The 19807-nt window shown below is 41.3% G+C and overlaps 1 protein-coding gene across 1 annotated transcript in view; it reads left to right on the top strand.

Moving 5' to 3' along the window:
• The first annotated feature begins 435 nt into the window (after positions 1–435).
• GNAI1 (G protein subunit alpha i1) overlaps positions 436–19807 on the top strand; it is an 80705-nt gene continuing 61333 nt past the window's right edge. Inside the window, exon 1 of the mRNA XM_072791390.1 lies at positions 436–620. Coding sequence (XP_072647491.1) covers positions 503–620 — 118 coding nt within the window. The 5' untranslated portion in view covers positions 436–502. The remainder of the gene's footprint in view (positions 621–19807) is intronic.

Genomic DNA, 19807 nt, shown 5'->3' with positions numbered 1-19807 from the left:
CCCACACCCCCCAGACCGGCAGCCCCTTACCCCGGCCCCGCGCGGCGGCGGCGCAGGCTCCCACGCCCGGCGGCCTTTCCCCGGCTCCCAACTTCGGCGCCGCCCGCGGCCGCCCGGGGGCAGGTCGGCTCCGGCCCGGGGGTTCGGGGTGGGGGGGGGGGCGCGCGCCCGAGCGAGGGGCGCTGTCCGGGGCACGTGCGCGGGAGCGCGCCCGGGAGTGGTCGCGGGGGGCGGGGCGGGGCGGGGGCGCGGGGGGCGGGGGGCGGGGCGGGGCGGGGCCGCGGCGGCGCGGACGCCGGGCTGGGGCTGGGGCTGGGGCTGGGGCTGGGCTGGGCTGGGCTGGCTCGGGCGCTGGCGGCGGCGGCGGGCGGCGAGGCTCGCGCGGGGCAGCGGGAGTTGGCGCGGCGCTGCGGGAGCGGGCGGCGGGCGGCGGGGCGGGGGCAGCTCGCTGGGGCGCCGGCCCGGGAGCCGGAGGAGCGGCGGCGGCGGCGGCGGCGGCACCATGGGCTGCACGCTGAGCGCCGAGGACAAGGCGGCGGTGGAGCGCAGCAAGATGATCGACCGCAACCTGCGGGAGGACGGCGAGAAGGCGGCGCGCGAGGTCAAGCTGCTGCTGCTCGGTGAGCGCCCCGGGACCTCGGGACCCCGCGACCCCGCGCGGACCCCGCCCGGACCCCGGCCCCGACCCCGGCCCCGGCCCCGACCCCGGCCCCGACCCCGACCCCGACCTGCGCCGCGCGGGCCCGGGGCGCGTCCTGCGGGGCCCGAGCGCCCTCCCCGGGCCGGGCTGCTGCGGGTGCTCGGGGCTGGCGTCCCGGAGACGCGCGCTGCGGAGCTCTGCTCCAGCTTTCGGAAAGAGCCAAAAAACAAAAAAAGAGTAAGCCAGGGTTTTGACGGGAGGATGCATTAGGAAAATGCCCACAGCGTAGGATTTGTGGATCTGACTTGGGGTTTCTTTTGTTCCCTGCCCCCCCCCCCCCAGCTCACATGCACCCAATGGCTACTTAGGCAGGTGCAAGGTTTCTCAGAACCTTCATTTGCCCCAGCAGCGACTGCTTCTGCTTTACACCAGCCATAATAAAAGAAATATTACACAAACCTGTTTTCAGTAAGCTCCTGTCTCATTGGTTTAATGACTGCAGGAAAAAATGGTGGTTTTTTTTTTTTTTTCTCCATTACTAGTAGGCTTAGAAGCAGCAAACTTGGCATGACTAAAAGTAATAATGATCTGAGTCATTTTGCTAGCAAGCTGTGAAATAACTTTGCATCTTAAAGACCTGCTTGGTTTTCTTCACCCTTGTCCCCAGTATAGATCTTTCTCAGCGCTGTTTACCTAAGTTTTTATGTTAACAAGAAATACCATATTTGGCGGAGGTCAGTGTATTTTCAGTGTATGGAGCATAGAAGAATCACACCTTGACAGGGAAACAGGTAGGTGGTCCGCTTGTGCTGGGAATGTGCCTGAGACATAAAGGAAACAAAAGGAAGATCCCAAAGTTCTTTCCCTGCAGTTTCTGCACTCCTGCTCTGATACGTCCTTTCCGTGGATTCCCTGTGACCCCAGTTTTGAGCCAGCCATCCACCATGTTTAGAGCCATTGGAAAAGGAGTCCTCTGCTGTCGTTTGATGCTTTCATTAGATGTCTGTTGGAAAGGGATGGGCTGGGATAAAAGTCAGAGGAGTTGGTGTTTGCTTCTGTTTGGAAGAGGTCGGTGTTTCTCAAACGTTAGCTCTATGGGCGTCTTAGGCTGGGTGGTTCTTTGTTGGGCAGGCTGTCTTGTAGGTTGTGGGATGTGTAGCATCCGTGGTGTTCTCTGGCATCTGCCCACGGGATTCCAGTAGCAGCGCCCGCCCTCAACCTTTGATCCTTGAAAATGTCTCCAGATAGTCGGGAGAGTCCCCTGGGGGTAAAGATTAACCTCTGATGAGCAGCGCCTGCATGGACAGGAATAGCTCAATGGGTGAGGTGGAAGTAAAAGTTGCACCTCTACAACCAGCTATAGTGAGAGTGAGGAGGAGGGTGTAGAAGAGTCATGATTTTCAGAAGACATTATGAGATTTTTGTTTTTCTGTACCAGCAATGTTAGATTTCAGAATGATTTTTAAAATTTTTTTAGGTAACTGGATTCCATCAGCTATGTTTTCTCTAGTGTTTTGCTTTTCCCCTTGCATCTCCTCTCTCTGTAGAAATCCTTTGCACCCCTGTCTTGTTGGCCCAGCTCTCCTCCTTACTCCTTATTTTAGTCCTACTCTACCCTTTTGCCCAGGGTCCCAGCACTCTAGTTCCTATAAACAAAATGCTGGCTTATTTCGTAAATGTTATTCTTGGAATGTTTCAAAACATTTTTTTTTCCCTAACTTGTCTTTAGCAGTGAAGTTTTGACCTTCGGTTCTTTTTTTAGATGTTTAAAGTCAAATGTGTAAGTAGCTCGATGAAATCGTCCCATATAAAACACAACTGAATCAAATAGAAATAGAAAATGGTTTTCTAGGTGGTCTATAACCATTGTCACTTCCATTTATATCAGGTCATCTTCCTCTTAATTATTTTAGTTTTTTTCATTACATGAATTCCATTTAAGGCAAAAAGCATCCAAAGTATATTTAAGATAGTAAATAGTTCATTATATTGCATTTTTAAAAAAGATTTCATTTTTTTTTTTTTCATGAGAGACACAGAGAGGCAGGGGCAGAGGCAGAGGGAGAAGCAGGCTCCTCCCTGCAGGGAGCCCGATGTGGGACTCATCCCAGGACCCCGGGATCACGCCCTGAGCCAAAGGTCCTGAGCCCAGGACCCTGGGATCACGCTGTAACCGCTGATCCTCTCAGGCGTCCCTGCATTTTTTTTTTTTTCTTGAGGCATATATGTATCGTCTTTTAGACATCTGGGTTGAGAGATTCAGGTATGAGATGCACATTATTAGTAAAAAAAAAAAAATGGTACTGTCTGTCTATTATAATTAATTTTTTTTAAATCATATATTTTACTATCCATGTTAGGAGCAGTGAATTAGGCCTTCAAAAAGAGGGACTTAGTTTAATCATTGACCTAAAGGAAATTAGGTCAGGGTTTGAGTGGTTCAAGTCTTTAGGTTTAGTTTTCAGGCATTGGTATGGGAATGATAATCCTAAATAGAAAAACTTATTTTTATAATGACCGTTTCTTTCCATTAGAGATGGCCAATTGCCTGAGGGGAATACATTTCTTATAGTCATACCTTTGAGGATGTTATGGTCTCTCATTGTTTTAAGGGCTACATCATTAGGTTTTGGCTGTGTTTTCAGTGGGACTATATTGCACATATGGGTATTAATTAAATATTGGTATGATTTTCAAAGATGTAGAGGGTTAGATTTACAGAAGTTAAACATTCATTCATTCTTCATAAATCATTCTACTCTAAAATTATTTTAAATCTCCTTTAGTCCACCTCACTGTCCTCTGTACTCCGCTATCCTCACAAAGCCCACACCCTATCTCTTTCTGTGGTTTGTTTTAAATATTGTAGGTTGAGTGAAAATTAGGTGAGGGATAAGATCTCTTCTGCTTGGTGATTATTTTTCCATTGGAGCCAGCAACCAGCTCTTCGAGAAGCTACATCATTAATCTTTTTTGTTTCCTTTAAACTTGCCCTGTGACTTCCTTAGTTGGGAAATTCTGGCATTGCAGGAGTTTGGATTTCGAATTGCTTTAGCTATTTCCTTAGCATTGGCTCAGGATCTTAGATGTCAGAAAGTCTGTTTCCTTGAATAAATGGACCTGGTATTTGAACATGGGTTCTGTGCTTCTCTCTCACTCCCCTACCTTAATATTAACAATTACAATGTGGGCACTACAGGTGGTGTTAAAGTGTCTTTTGAAAGGGCTGATTTTTCTGTATCTTCTGTTTCTCATTCTTAAAATTTGCAGTTTCAAGTTCTCCGATGCCTCAGGCAGGCTAATTCCAGAAGACTTTCCTGCTTCTGTCTTTTGCATCTAGCCTACCCTTCCTATCATCCTCATTCCTTGCTCAGAAACCTTTGTTGACTTCTCCATTGCCTGCACAATAAAAACTTTCTTCCAGGCCTCGTTTCCCTGCATCCTTACGCTCTTTTCCTCAGGGTACCCTCCTCCTCCAGATAGGAACGGTTGGCATATGGCGAAGCATATTGCACTCTGGTTTCTAGTGTTGTTTAGCCCTGTGCCCTGCCTGTTTCTCTGACTGGTGTGAGCACTTCAGGGGCAGGATCATTCTAAGTTGGATTTGTATCCATCCCTAACAGCCATCCACTTTGTCGTGTGCTTAATTAATTCCTAATTATGTTAATACCTTGTATAGAATTAGGACTTCCCCTAGAATATAAACCATATACTTTGCCATTTTCAGTATTGATGGGAATAAATAATTACCCAGCCAAACAAAGTAAACCAAAAAGGAATGTTAACAGTATGTGATGACCAAAAGAAGCACGTGGTATCTAAAAGCATATTGGTTTAAGAATTGTTTCCGATTTTTGTGAGAACTTTTTACGAGTTGTATTATTTGTTAGAGAAGATGACAGTGGATATTCATTGGGGGATAGTTTGCTAAGTTGCAGTTGTAGTGTCATTCCTTAAGTTTTTTCTTTTCTTTTGTACAGCTCTCATTTTGTGACCTTTATTTTTGGCCTCTTTTAGCTATAAGTAAAGAGCATGAGTCTTGTTAAACGTATCCATGATAGGAAGTATAATGCCTATGTTAGAGAATTTAGTTGAAGATGTTTGGAAATATAATGCCTACCTTACAGGATTTAGTGGGAGATGTTATTTAAACCTGAGAAAGAGGGGATCCCTGGGTGGCGCAGCGGTTTGGCGCCTGCCTTTGGCCCAGGGCGCGATCCTGGAGACCTGGGATCGAATCCCACATCGGGCTTCCGGTGCATGGAGCCTGCTTCTCCCTCTGCCTATGTCTCTGCCCCTCTCTCTTTCTCTCTCTGTGACTATCATAAATAAATAAAAAATTAAAAAAAAATTAAAAAAAAAAAAAAAAAAAACCTGAGAAAGATTGCTGTAATTTTTTAAACAAAAGGTGAACATCCAACCACGATCTTAATGTTTTTGTTAATGTGGGCCTCAGCCTTGGAAAGTTTAAGCAACCACAAATTCCCATGGGAGGACCTGGATGTATTTGTTGCACTTCTAGGTCACATATTTTTTGGTCACATGTTCTGGCATCCAGTTACCCAATGTGTGACTTCCCACAGCGTGACATTGGTGAAGCTGAGATCCCAGATGGCATTTGAGCCTAATGAACTAAGGTCAACAGTGCCTAATCTTGTAGTGCGTAGACTGGCTCCTGTTATAACATGTTAAATGCTAATTAAAAATCTTAGCAGAAATAGGCCAAAATTAGTTTTAAAGTGAATGTCCATTCCATAAATTTAGTGGCTTAAAATAAAGTATAACGTATTAAGTGTACATTCCTGGAGGTCAGAAGGCCAGGTTTCATCAGGCTAGGATCAGGATGTCCGCAGGACTCATTTGCTCGGGAGAACTCACAGGAGAATCTTTTTCTTTGCCTTTCCCATCCTCTGGTTAGGCGCTGTCTGCTTTCATTGGCTCATGGGGATCTTTCTCCATCTGCAGAACCAGCCATGGCTGGTAGAGGCTTTCTCCCAATGCATTGCTCCTGTGTTGCCTCCTTTTACTTACAAGAATCCTGTGATTACATTGGGTCCCCCTGGATGATTCCGGCCACCTACCTACCTCGCCTCGGGAGACTTGCCTTAATCACATCTCCGCAGTTCCTTTTGCCACGTAGGGTGACGTGTTCGCAGGTTCCAGGGATTGGGACATGGGCATCGTTGGGAGCTATTATTCTGCCTCCCACAGTCTGCCCTCTGGCTGCCAAAGATTTATGTAAAATGCATTTACCGAATCCCAGCATCTCCCACAGTCTCCACCCAGTACATCATCAGCGGTGCCCAGGATCTCCTGTACCTCAGTTTGCGTGGGCTTCTGGGGCTGGGCCAGCCTGGGCCAAAACGCATCTCTACCTGTGAACCAGTGAAACTTGAGAACCTGTCCTCTGCTTCTCTAATAAGATAGATAAGCCTGTTCAAAAAGAAAGTAGAACAAAAAAAAAAAAAAAAGGGAGTTGTCCCGTCCTCTGCACTTTGCAAACTTAGGTTTCAAGGCCTGGGGGTAAGCCTGTGACCCGGCTCGGCCTTCTGTGTGCTCCGCTCCACCCTTCCTTCGGCAGGGAAGGTGGCACGTTTGCAGCTGAGTAATTCTATCAGCTGGTTTCTTGCCTCTAGAATTATTGTGACCTAACAGCATTCTGTCATTTTGGAGTCTCTTAATTTATCTTTGCTTCCTGTCCCGTTTTACTGTAACCCGTGAGGAAGGAAACAGCCTGGACCTTCCAAGGGTTTACTTGGGAGTCTTCTCCTCTGATATCCCAGTTCTGAGCTCACGCTCTGTTCTCCCACCCGCGGGACGAAATTCACTTGGGCTCCCTGCCACTAGGCAGCAAGGGTCCCTTTCTGCTAGTTGAGCACATCACGTTCTCCTTTGCAACCACGTCCTCACCGGCAGCACAGTTAGAGTCCATGTGTCCTGCGGCAGCCTGTTTCCTGGCATCTCCATGTAGGTTTCCTGGCATCTCCATGTAGGTTTCCTGGGATCTCCATGTAGGTTTCCTGGGATCTCCATGTAGGTTTTCTCTAATACATATTCACATGGGTGTTGGCATCTATAGTTCCAGTAGCACATTGGCGCAGTACAGGCTCTTGCTACCACGCTCCTCAAGATTTCAGCCTCTGCCTGGTACCTGATTCCAAACCCATTTCTGCATTTTTAGTGTTTTTTTTTTTTTTTTTTTTTTGCTGCAGCACCCCACTTCCTGATATCCTCCTTGATAATCTCATGTATAACTTTAGAGCATGCAGAATGATTAGAATTTCATTTTCTTCAGTCCTTTGCCTGTGACTCTCGTGGTAACAGCAAAATCACCAGGTTCTAGTGCTTCATGTTGAACCCATGGTATTTCATTCCAGACATAAGTGTTAAAAAATAAGACTTTTATTTTTGTTTGCCTCCGCCTCAGTGAAGTTTTTCCTGACCTTCCAGTCTAAATCTGTCTTCCTTCCTCTCCCTTCCTAATTATACCATTTTGAAATCATCTTGTGCATTTACTTTTTTATTGTCTGTTGTGCCTCTCTGTGGGGCTGGCTTCCTCAGAGCAGGAATCCAGTTCGACTTGTTTATCATCTAAAGGCACAGAGTAGTCCTTCCATAAATGTTGTTTAAATGACTAGGTAAATTATTGAACATTAATTTTAACTAATAGTCTTTTAAAGTGAAAAAGTTGGTACATTTTTTTCTTGTGCCTTGAGTAATTTTAATGAGTTTTGGCCCAGTGTATTCTCATTTATTTCTTTTATATCTTGCTGGTTAGAGTAAGTAATACCTACTATATTATTACTATCTTCTATAAACTGAAATTAATTTAGGGTACTTAATTATTGTTGCATGGTCAGAAAGATATGACTGTGGGTATGTTAGGTGTAGAGTGAAACGTGATTTCTATATTTGTGTATTCCAGACACTTTGTTTTCAACAGGATTGTTGTACTGCTATTTCCCATGTTATTTGAGAGCTTTCTTAAACTGCATACAGTCATACAAGGTGGCATCGCATGAATGCTCACCATCATATCTATCACAGCGGGGCAGTAAGATTGTAACTTTGGCTTTCTGGAGCCAGTAGGATGCTCAGAAACTGACCACAGTGTATTCTTTATGTCTTGCCTATCCTTAAGTGGCAAGAATTATCATTGATGACATTTGCAAAGGGCGTTGTATATTTTTTGGTTTTGAGGTATACCTTAGGTTTACCAAATCCTTAGGAGACTTTATGATTTACAAAGGGAAATAAAATATGTACCTAAAAATAATTCCTCATAATGGCGACATAGGGAAGACATGGTATAGTAATAGCTGTGAGGGGAGGTAGGGAGGTAAGCTTTAACATTGGGGTCTTCATTGTTGATCAGAGATGAGGGTGGACGTCACATACCTTTCAGAAATTACTGTGGTTATAAATCTGTCTATTTCCGTGCATTTCTGAGCTTATTTTTTGATCCTGGCTGGCTGTACACTCTGTATTATATAGAAACCTGTAATCTAGAAGAGACTTTGCTCTCTATAGCTTCGTTTTCTTACATTTTCCACATATAAGGAATTTTGGCCCTCCAGGGTTTGTTTAGCTCTGTCCAGAGACTTGCTGCACAGGAAAAGACGGTTGACCTAGAACTCTGGCAGGAAAATGTTTTCCTTGAGAACTTGGGCAAGTTATCCTAATTCTTTAAGCTTTAATTTTCTTTTCCATAAATTCCAGATAATAAATGTACCTACCTCGTAGGACTGGGGGACAAAGTAAGCCAATACCTCCAGAGTGCTGAGAATAATACATGGCACAGAAGTTCTTAATAAATATAAGCTGTTACGATAAATACTTCAGAGATTCTTTGGAGTCAGCCTTCTCTGTCTCCTTCCAGTTTGATCCATGTATGGTCATTGAATCCTTTTGTTGGCTCTTCTTAGCAAAGGGTATGTATGTACATAGCAAAGATATCAAAAAGTATAAAATCAGTCTTAATTACTAGTTTCTGATTCAACCATGACATCCTTGTAGGACTTGGCTTTCTGTTAACAGTATCCCCATTGGGAAAAGACCAGGTAAATAACTGTGTTGTGTTAGGAATTCTAGAGAGAGTGGATTTCAAGTAATTGGAAAACTTTACAAAAGAGTTAAAGGTATTTTTTTCTCTCTTTTATTACCCATTTTTTAGAATAAATGTAATAATTTCCTGCAAACTTTCCTTTTATCTTCCTTGAAAATAAAACAAGGCTGTTAGTGTTAAGTCATGAAACATCATTTGAGTTGACTGAAATGAATGTGCCATCTCTCTGGGGAATTTATGATTACTTCCCACAAATTTAAAAACCTTTTTGAAACTTTCTGTACTGATGACTCAAACAGATTCCTAATAAAACTCCAAAATTACCATGAATTTACTTTTGAGAGAGAAGGAGCACCTCTTGAAAAGTGGTCTTAGCCTTGATATAGAAACAACGAAGCATGGACTCTGATAGTTTTTGTGTCTTTTACTTCACTATTGCAGTGAAGTCTTTTAACACTTAGGCTTAAATTACCTGGAAGTTCCTTTTGTTTACTGTGATTTTCTAAGGCACAGTCTAAAAGTTTTTCTACTAATTTACTTATCTATATCGTATGTTTTTTTTGTTTGGGCACATAGCTTTTATTTGACAGCTAAACATGGGATCTGTAATGAAATGGCACCTAAGATCAATATAATATAATGGGAATTAGAAGAAAACTGCATTTTTATTGGTAGTTCTGAAGTTAATCTAATTTCAGGAGTAACGTTTACATTTATTTCAGTGCAATTTAAAATTGATCTGTTGAGTTTTCACAACCTGAGCAGTCCATGTAATCAGCAACAGGATCAAGAATTATACGCAAGGGATGTGCTGTGACTGTAACCAGTCGTCACTCTGGTCAGTTAAGTTGCTGGAACTGATGAGCTGGTGCTCATCGGGGCCAGTGCTGCGTACCGCCTCCCCCCTCACTCATCCTCTCTTGCCTCCCAGAACCTTTCATGTACCCTGGTTCTCTCTGCCATCTTCACATTTCTCTAAAAACTACAGTGCCCTGGTCCATAAACATTCTTAAGTCAGTCCAGCATTAAAAATAATAAAATACAAGCAAAACTGTTCATACTCTCCTTAAATCATTTTTAACCTCTCATTTTTCATCTAAATTTTTTAAAATAGGCTGCATTCCTATTTTTACTTTGTCACTTTTTTAAAAGATTTTATTTTTTTATTCACGAGAGACGCAGAGAGGCAGAGACACAGGCAGAGGGAGAAGCAGCCTCCCCGTGGGGAGCCCAACGTGGGACTCGATCCCAGGATCCTGGGATCAAGACCTGAGCAAAAGGCAGACGCTCAAGCACTGAGTCACCCCGTGCCCACTTTTTCTATTCACTCTTTAAATTCCTTTTTCTTTAAAATATTTTTTCAATTATATAGGAGTATTGAGAAATAAAAGAGGCACTCCTATAACCCACAGGAATATATTTTTTTAGAGATTATTTTATGGTTGGTCTCTGTCTTCTGGATTTTCTTTTATAATTAGGTCAAGCTTCTCATTCTAACTTCCTGTCTCTTTTCTCATTTTTGTGAAGGTTTTATTTATATATTTGAGAAAGCGAGTGAGCACGTGTGCAGGAGTGGGGGAGGGGCAGGGGAGGAGCCAGGGGCCCAAGGACTGACTTGGGGTTCAGGGGCTCCATCCCAGGACCCTGGGATCATGACCCAAGCCAAAGGCAGATGCTTAAATCAACTGAGCCACCCAAGTGCCTCTGCAATTTTTTCAAATCTCCTTATCTTTTCGTGTTACTTATATATATCCTTTAGTTCACCTTCTCTATCTAGTGGTAAACTGATCTGCCTTTTAATAAATCAAGTTTTTAATTTTATTAGTGATACTTGTTTTTCTAGCTTTTTAAAAAAGTCACTTTCATCCTACCGTACTTAATTCATAGTCTCTTTATGAAATCTTTTTTTTTTCTTTATGAAATCTTTATAAAATTCTTAGGGTTCAGATAGTTGTAGGGTCTTGACTGTATTTCACGGTTGGTAGATTGTGTCCTCTAGTAATTTGTTTTTATTGCCAGCACATATTAACCAGCACATCGTCTCTGTGAATCACGTGCACCCCACGTTGGCTATAATTTTCTTCTTCGTCTCTCAGGGTTAGAGTAGAGGGCAGATGTCCTTCACTTACCTTATTAACACAGTGTTCCAAAGCAGAAGGCATCCTCTCTCACCCACTTACTCAGCTGCTTCCTCCTTCTCCCTGTTGCCTCTGTTTTATTGGTGGCCCCACTGATCCTTGATTTCTTATTTGCTTTCACACTCCGTCAAAAGCTCCATCAGCTTTGTTTTCTGAATATTTTGCTTATTTTCCTGTTTCACTTTTTTTTCTCATCCAGCAACGTTGAATGTAAGGTTTCCCTTCATTGCTGTGCAGGCTTTTTGCCTCCTGCCACCCTTTGCTCATGTGGTCTGTGCTTCTGAGGCATATGTGAGTGTGTGTGTGCGTGCACACGTGGGTGCGAATGTGTGTGAGTGGAGGGGGGATTGGCTCTCCCAGTACTGCCCTGGTGCCCCTGGTCCTGGCAGCCAGTTTTTTGCTTGCCTGCCAGCATGCACTGCTTATTGGTCTCTTACGTCTCATTCTGTTCACAGCCGGGACCATCCCTCTTACTGTCTTGGCCCTCCTTTGTGTCTCCTGGATGCTGTGGACCTCTTGATCCCTGTGTTTCCTGGGCAGCCCTCGGCTGCAGAGCCAGTATTAGTAGCCAGGCTTTTGGCTGCCTTGAACACCTGTCTTCTTGGTCCCATCAAGCATATGGTAAATTCCATATCCTGTCCATCTTGCAGTGGTGCCAGTGTGCCACCAAGAGATGACTTCAGCTGTTCTTCTGCTTAGCCAGCCTTTTCCTCCAGGCTCCTTGGGGGTGTTCATGCTGAGGTGGCTCTTCTCCCAGGACCTCAAACAGGCCTCTCTGCCTTGAGCAATCTCTTCATCTTTTCTGACATACTGTTCACCTCTGAAGCTGTGGCTCAAAGAGAGGAGAGCAAGGTAGAGGGGACTCCCAGCCTCTCTCATCCCTAGCTGCCTTCTGCAGTTGCCACTAGGCCACCAGCTGCCCTGTGGCTGCCAGGGTCTCTGCCCTGTGATGCCTGGAAAGTAAGCCACCTGTGCTCCTCATTTTCATCTGATGGCACTAATAAATCCTGTCGACCTCTTCTCCCATTATGCATGTAAGAGCAGAGGAGAAGAGAGAAAAACACATCTGTAATTTTAAAAAATTCCTCATGTTATATCCTCTATTGTTCTTTGCATCCCTGCTCTGAGGTTAGATTTTTTTCACACTGTCCTTATCATATGCTTTTGCTGGTCCAGGTGTGCTCACCTTATTTTCCCAGAGCAGCTCTTCTTAAATTCAAACTTCAGTAAGCGTGGAAATAAGCTGGAGTATTTTAAAATGTAGATTTTCATTCTGGGTCTGGGATGGAGCCTGAGATCCCGCATTTCTCACAGGCCTTCGGGCTGCCTTTGCAGCTGATCACCGGGCTGGTCCATATTTTGGGCCGCAGAGTCCTAAAGTAGGTGATCCTCCTGGATCTTTTCCATTTATCCATTGGATAAACGTTTTTCAAGACTTATCCTCTCTTTGCCACATTCACGAAATCTCCTATAACCTCGTCTATAAGGTATTAAAAACAGTGCTTTGCACAAAGTAAGAGCTCACTGTAATTTATACACATGCCTGTGTGCACATGCATATGCAAAGCCTATCAGACTTATATAGTTAAGCTCTTAAAGTTAACCTGAAATGGTTTTTTAGTAGCACATTTTGAGAAAAACTTCTTGATATTATCTTACATGGAAACATGCACTTCCTGGAGAGTGATCAAAAACTATAATTAGTCATAATGAATCTTCTGTGTACTTAGCAAGAATTTTTAAAGTGGACTTCTTCTTTTGATATGATTATTCAAGGTCAGGTTGAGTGTGACCTTATAAATATGTTTTTATGAACATTTTCAGCTGGTAATGTTCATGATGACATTCTTTTCTCGGAAGTAAATAAAGGGCGGTTGCAAACTCTGAGAAAGTTTACAGTCATTGGTCTTGAAATAATTGATCATACTGTTGTTATGTAACCTCATCTCTCCTAATCTGACTACATACAAGGTGATTTCCATTGCCTTTAAAAGGCATTTCTGATCCTAGAAAACGATCCTTTACACTCATATTTACTGACAAGTACTACAAAATATGAAACATTTTGTGATTAAATATCTCATAAATGATCTATCACTTCTGCTTTCGTTTGCTGGTTAGCCCTAACTTCAAGTTAGTTATGACACCTGGTTCTTACGAAATGTGTAAATTCATTCAACAAATATTTATAGAGGCCAACTGTATGGCCTGCATTATCTAGGTATCTGGAAATGAAACAGTCTTTGAGAAGCTGTTATTAATTAAAATAGAGGAAACATTCTTTAAGTGTTTTACTATAGGATTAAAGCAATATGGTTATTTCGGCTTGTTTACTAATAAGTTTAAGAAAATGAGCTCTGGGTTTCTTCTCTCTTTTTGTCTTACTGTAGCTTCGTAGTAAATCATTTCAACTTTGTTTTGGATGATTGCATTTTATACATCAGGCTGAATTTTATTGCTTTTTGCCGAAAACTATTCAAAAGCTTTCAGAGCAAGGAATAAGTAAGGAATTCCAAAGTAACTTATACTGTGTGCATGGAGATACTTAGAATTTTAGGACTAATTTCTTGAAAAGTTATCAACCAACACTGCAGCCCAAGGGATTTTTAGCAGTCCCTTTTTTTTTTTTTCAAGAATTTATTAATGAGAGACACAGAGAGAGGCAGAGACATAGACAGAGACAGAGAGAGAAGCAGGCTCCATGCAGGAAGCCCGAAGCAGTCTCCAGGATCACACCCTGGGCTGAAGGCAGACGCCTAACCACTGAGCCACCCAGGGGTCCCTAGCAGTCACATTTGAGATGACTTAAACTCTACTATAAAATGTAGCCAGTATAAAAAGAGTAGTTCTGAGGAATAGAAAGCTCTAACAGAATCTGAGTAGTGGCTCTGTTTGGAGAGCCAGTCAACAGAACTTAAGCTCTATAATCCATAGACTTGTGTAAATTGTATTTGGGTGTATGTGGATGTTTTGTCTTCATCAGTGAACAAATGTTGTTTTAAAAAAAACAAAACCAAAAATGTTAGAATATTCAAGCATCAGAATAAGTCTTTTAGATAACTCACTTTTTTTTTCCCTGAATAAAAGTAGAAAATGCTATAACATTTTTAAAAATGGATCCATACACCTGGGGGACTAGGTTAAGAAATCAGCTTTAACGTTTTCAGAGTCGTGTGGTATCTAGAAATTGTTTGGCATAATGGTTTGTCTGGATTTCTGAAAGTTAAGATTATTTAGATTTATTATCATTTTAATCATTAAATATCAATCAAAAAATCATTAAATATCATGTAATCATTTAATATCATTAAATATCATACGTTTGCAATGAAGATATCCAGCGCATCTGATACGACGTTTTGAGTGAGAATATAGAGATGGCACTTACTTGTCATTTATTTCTCTTTTACGTAGTCTGTGATTTAAGAAAGGTGGTCTTTTAATAACATATTTGTCATTTATCTTTGCAGCATTTTCAGGGATTAGTTTGAGATTCTAAAACTTGATATGTGTGTGCCTTAAATGGAAGCATTCAGCTGGAGCATTTCTGTTCTTATATTGTGATTCTGTTATTCTGAATATGTCTCTTGTAACAATGGATTATATGGTGCAGATCCAAGATTGTTTCATACTTTAATACAGCAGTAGTGTGATAACTTCAGTTTAGAGACTTCATAAAACATACATTCTGCAACTTTCTTGCACAGAAAATATTCACAAAGTTTTTCGTCCTCTTCTATTTTTCTATTTAACATTTACATATTATTCTCTGATAACAATGGCATATGTGCTGGTAGGTATGGTAAACATGTGGCATGGAAAGTGTGTGAGGGGTGCCTCTGTTTATAGATAAGGCTTTTTCTGTCTTAGGAAGAGATACCCCTTGAGCTAGCTCCAACAGAGAGTGTTTTATGACACAGCTCAAGGGAAACCCAAAGAAGACAAACATTAAAGCTGATGGGTTCAGAACCAGACGATGCCTTTGGCTCTGGAGCTGACGGCCTTGCCGTGGCGGTTTCCTTCCTGGCTTCTGATTTCCACACTCTGTTAAGTCTTATGCCCAGGTTATATCATTCACTGCCTCAAACTCATACCTGGTTTTCCAAAATCAGACAACTCTGATCTGCCCATCTCAACTTTTTGTCCCTGCAAGTACAGTCCTCAACCTTTGGCAGGTGGAGATCGAGCTACCTTTTGGTCAAATCCTCGCTCTCCTGTGGTCTGGGCAGCTCTGGTAGGAGAGAAATGTGGGGCCCTGGCACCTGCTCCTCAGGAAGCCAAGGGAGGAAAGGGCTACCAGACTCCGTTAAACAGAAACGTTTGGTGCTGCCTCCAAGCCTGTGTTACATCTAGTATCAAAAAATAGTTCGTTATACCTAAACAACAAAGAAGTGGCTTTTTCTATTAGACTGTTCCATCGGCGGTGGCGTTTATGTTCATTGTCCTACATGTTTTGTGTCGTGTAGTCTTGAGCCTTACCTGAGATGTTACTGATATCTCAAAGTAACTTGAATATCTGTGATTATATATAGCATTATTTTATTGTGGGAAGAGGCATTGCTCTGGTTTGTTCCAATATCTAATTATTTTCAAAGGCTGATTGTCTAGTTATTGAGTATTGCATGTGTTCTTTGAACATTTGGGAAAATAAACCTTTGAGTAAGTTTCTTTCCTCTGTGCATCTTGAATAGTTGACATGGTACTGTATATCGATATAACCGTGTACTTCTGTGGCTTATATATTTACCCATCATTAAATATTTTCAACATATCTCAAGTTTAGTGCCTACATAATGATCATCTTACAGATCTTCCATAATTTATTGAATCACACTGATGTTGAAAATTGAGGTCTTTTAGTTTTATAATCGGATATTATACCATGATGACTGTATTTTATGCATATATCATCACCTATATTCCTGATTATTTCCTTAAGTTCTTGAGTTAAAAGTTGGGACTTAACGATGTGTACAGCTAGATTGCTTTTCCCGCACGTTCTGGTTTCTACCCCTGCAGGTGTCATGTGAGGCTGCTGTTTCACCTCACCTTCATTAGCATTGAGGGTTCTTGTAATTATCTGTACTAAACTGATGAGTAAAAATGACTTCACATTGTTACTTTAATCTGCAATCTAATTTGCAGAGGGGTGGTGGAAGGACTGTCTCTTCTAAAGAAGTGAGTCTGGTCCATTTTGAGATTCATCAGAACCTGCCCTGTAAAACTTTGCGTATTTGTTCCATATAACGTCCCCTCTTGTGTGTGCTTCTTGATTTTATTACTTTGGACAGAAATTGCTTGTTTTTCTTCAAGTTCAGTAGGAAGATTTAGAATTGCTTAAATATGCCTTGAGTGATTTTGACAAATGATATTATTGTATTAAGTTAATTATATATGCATTTAGAATATATGACCTGAGAACCTTTTCATCGGCAATAGAGAAGACTTTCCTCAACAAGGAAAAAAATGTAAACTTTTGTAGACAAAATTGGTTATTTCATTCATGTTAACATTGATGACCTGTGCACCATAAACAAAGTGGGGCAAAAAGCATACTATGTACAACCTGTTATGATGGAAGTGCAAAATAAAATGAGATACCATTTCACGCCTATCAGAATCAGACAACACCAAATGCTGACCTGGACATCTTTAATATCCTTTTCAGTGGGAACATCAATTGCTACAAGCTTTTGGGTAAAGATACACATCCCTTCAATGTAGTAATCCCCTCCCCCCCATGTATAGACTCCAGGGAAAGTGTAGTAGTTGTACCAAAAAAAAAGTTCCCTGCAATATTGCTAGTAGTAGCAGAATTTAAAATAGCCTAAATTATTCACCATCGTATATGAATAAATGTGAGAGAATGAATAGGGTATATGTTAAAAATGACATACTTGGGGCACCTGGGTGGCTCAGCGGTTGGGCGCCTACCTTGGGCTCAGGTCGTGATCCCTGGATCCAGGATCGAGTCCCACATCCAGCTCCCTGCAAGGAGCCTGCTTCACCCTCTGCCTATGTCTCTGCCTCTCTCTCGGTTTGTGCGTCTCAGGAATAAATAAATAAATCTTTAAAACAACAAAAAATGAACTACTCTATACAATTATGCAAATGAAATATACAGAGAAATTGTGTGATAAATCTCAGTGGCAATGTTAAATATGCAGTTTGCAAGATGATATACTCTGACACTTCCATATAAAGTTAAAAAATATCCAAAACTGTATCATATGTTAGAACATAGGTAGAACATACTAGCAGAAGTATGAGGAAGTGCATGGGGAGGCTAAACATCAGAATCAGAGTGCTGGCCATTTTGGGGGGTAAAAAGGGAAGTAGATGAGGGAGGGCTGTCCGGGGCACTGTAATGTTTTATCTTAAACAGGATCCTGAATGGACAGATGTTCTATTATTTTCTGGATACTTTTGTATGGCTGAAATATTTCATAAGTAAACAAGTTTTGTTATTATAGGCTAATTTGTAGCAATTTTGGCATCTTCGTTTTCCGTGCTCCCACATCTGGTTATTTCCCAAGCCATGTTTACTCTCATTTCCATTGCCTTGTCCATCCTCCTCTTCCTTCCATTTTCACATAAATTAATCTGCTGTAATACCTGGTCTTCCCACCTACCTGGTCTTCCTACCTACACACTTTCCGCCCTTCATTCTAAATTAATCCTCCTAAATGACAGCTTTGATCTTATCAGTAATTTCTCAGAAGTCTTTAGTAATTCTGATTATTTACAGAATATCACCTGTTTATTAGTATAAACAGGAGAGTTTTGTGGTTTGGCTTCCACCTAGCCTTTCCATATTTCCCATGACTCTCCCTTGGCAAACTCTGGGTACATTCCATACTTTCTTATCTGTGATACTCTTGCTCATGCTGTTCTTCTCTCTAGGAATACCTTTTCATCCTTAGCAATTTCCAGTCCTGCCCACATGTATTTATGAGCTGAGTTTGGCCCAGTGTTTGTCAAAGTTGAGTAATATCTATGTCTTTAATAAGAAGGAAACAATTCTTACAGATTCCTCATATTGACTTACATATATTATGCTATCACTTAACTGTATTACAATTACTCAGCACGTAAATAAGTGTAAAAATCATACATTTCAAAATTCTAAGCAGTCATAAAGACAAATTAGAAATCTACAAAACTATACAGTTGTTATGAACATTACTTGTTCTGTGCTGATTATGATATGAATCCAGTAGAGACTGTTTTTGCATTTGGCCTGCCTGTACTACCAAATGCCACAAGATGTCTCAAATCTGTCCTCCACTTTCTGTAAGTGAGCTCTTGTAAAACCCTCATTCCCGTGGTGCTCCCACCTTCTTTGGAATAAGTGCCTCATTGAGGAATCATCTGTGAGTATCATGAATCATAAGGCTCAGTGATGTTCCTACCATGTAGCCTGATTTTATACATGAGGAAAATCTCTCTGGACCTTCATGCGGTATCATTCAATAAATGTTAAATCAGCTACTGTCTCCTGTGCACTATGTCAAGCATGTGGACCCAGACATGTGTCAAACATGGGTCCTGCCCTCAAGGAGTGTAGTGGCAAAATAAAGCGAAAGGAAACATTAGTTATGGGGGCAGTAAATGCTGGGGGTGGGCTTTGAACTTAACAAGGAGGGGCAGGCACTTGAATTTCAAGTTCAGAGATGTTAACTGTTCAGTACTTTCACTACTAAAGGGCACAAACAATATTAGATTGAAATGTTTATATTGAGTTGATTACTTTTATATTTATGTTCTTCATTCTTTTATTGCCTCTCCTCATTTCTCTTTCATAAACCCTGTTTCTTCAATTGTTAGAACTGGGGTAGGTAATATTAATCTCTTGTTGCAAAGTAGGAAATCGAAATTGAGGCTTAGATAGATAAGTAATTTGCCCAAGGTTATACTACTAGTAAGTGACCAGGCTCCGTCCTATCTTCTCATCAAATTCCAGGTTCTTAACCCTCTTCATATATTGCTTGTCAAGTACTTATTACGGTTAGATCTAAAGTAAGCTTCTATCCTTGCAGTAAGTGGGCTTTTGCATTTGTTAAGTTAAAGGTATTTTTCCTCCCTTAGGGGAACAGAGTCTGGTAAAGAGTAGACATTCAGTAAATGTCGGTTGAATAAATTAGTTATATCTTATGTTGGAAGAGTTAGTAACTATAACTTAAAATACCAGTACTAACTGATACATAATCAAGTGTTTTAACTGAATTTTTCTTAACTCCTACTGTACATTAAAATAGTGTCAGTGTTTTGTTTTTTAAAAATGAGAGAAACCAACTACACGATATAATCTGGGATTAGTATAGAGTCAATCTCATCTCTTATATCTTTATCTAGGGCTGAAATATTTCAAATGTAAAATGGAATATATTTTAAAAATAGAGATGCAGCTAAATATCCTAAATCTTTGAAGAAAGAGTTCAATCTATATTTACCAAAGAATTAAATGTGGATTATTATATTTTAGATTTTTTCTGTGTCAATGACTTCCCCATTAACCAAAGTAACTAAAATATTTTTTCAAGGTGTGCCGCAATGTAAAAATATCTCTATCATTCACAAACTGGCCCCAGCATGATGATGACAGACTCTAAGAGGGCCGATTAAATTAATCAAGCTTGTCATGTCAGATGTACTCTTCAGAAAGAGCCAAGTATTCATTTTAATTTAGTATCCTTTTTTTCTTTGACAAAGGCATAATACACAGCTTTACATTCCCAATTTAAGGTTTTGATTATAATGTGTGTATCTTCAAAATTGGGAAGCTGTAGTTATGCTTGTACAGTATCTGTCTAATAATTTGGGAAGTCTGTTTAAACACTGATAGGTCTGATTATCAAATTGAAGATAAGACCATTTCCCTTTCTGCCAGTTAGCCAGGAATATGTTGGTGGTACTCTTGCTTTGTTACAATTGAAGAAAAAGAGATGATTAATAAACAACTCC

This window comes from Canis lupus, chromosome 21 (genome assembly GCF_048164855.1).
Source record: "Canis lupus baileyi chromosome 21, mCanLup2.hap1, whole genome shotgun sequence".
Classification (NCBI taxonomy): domain Eukaryota; kingdom Metazoa; phylum Chordata; class Mammalia; order Carnivora; family Canidae; genus Canis; species Canis lupus.
The sequence above is the reverse complement of the archived record's forward strand: the minus strand, read 5'-3'. Positions and strand labels throughout refer to the sequence as shown.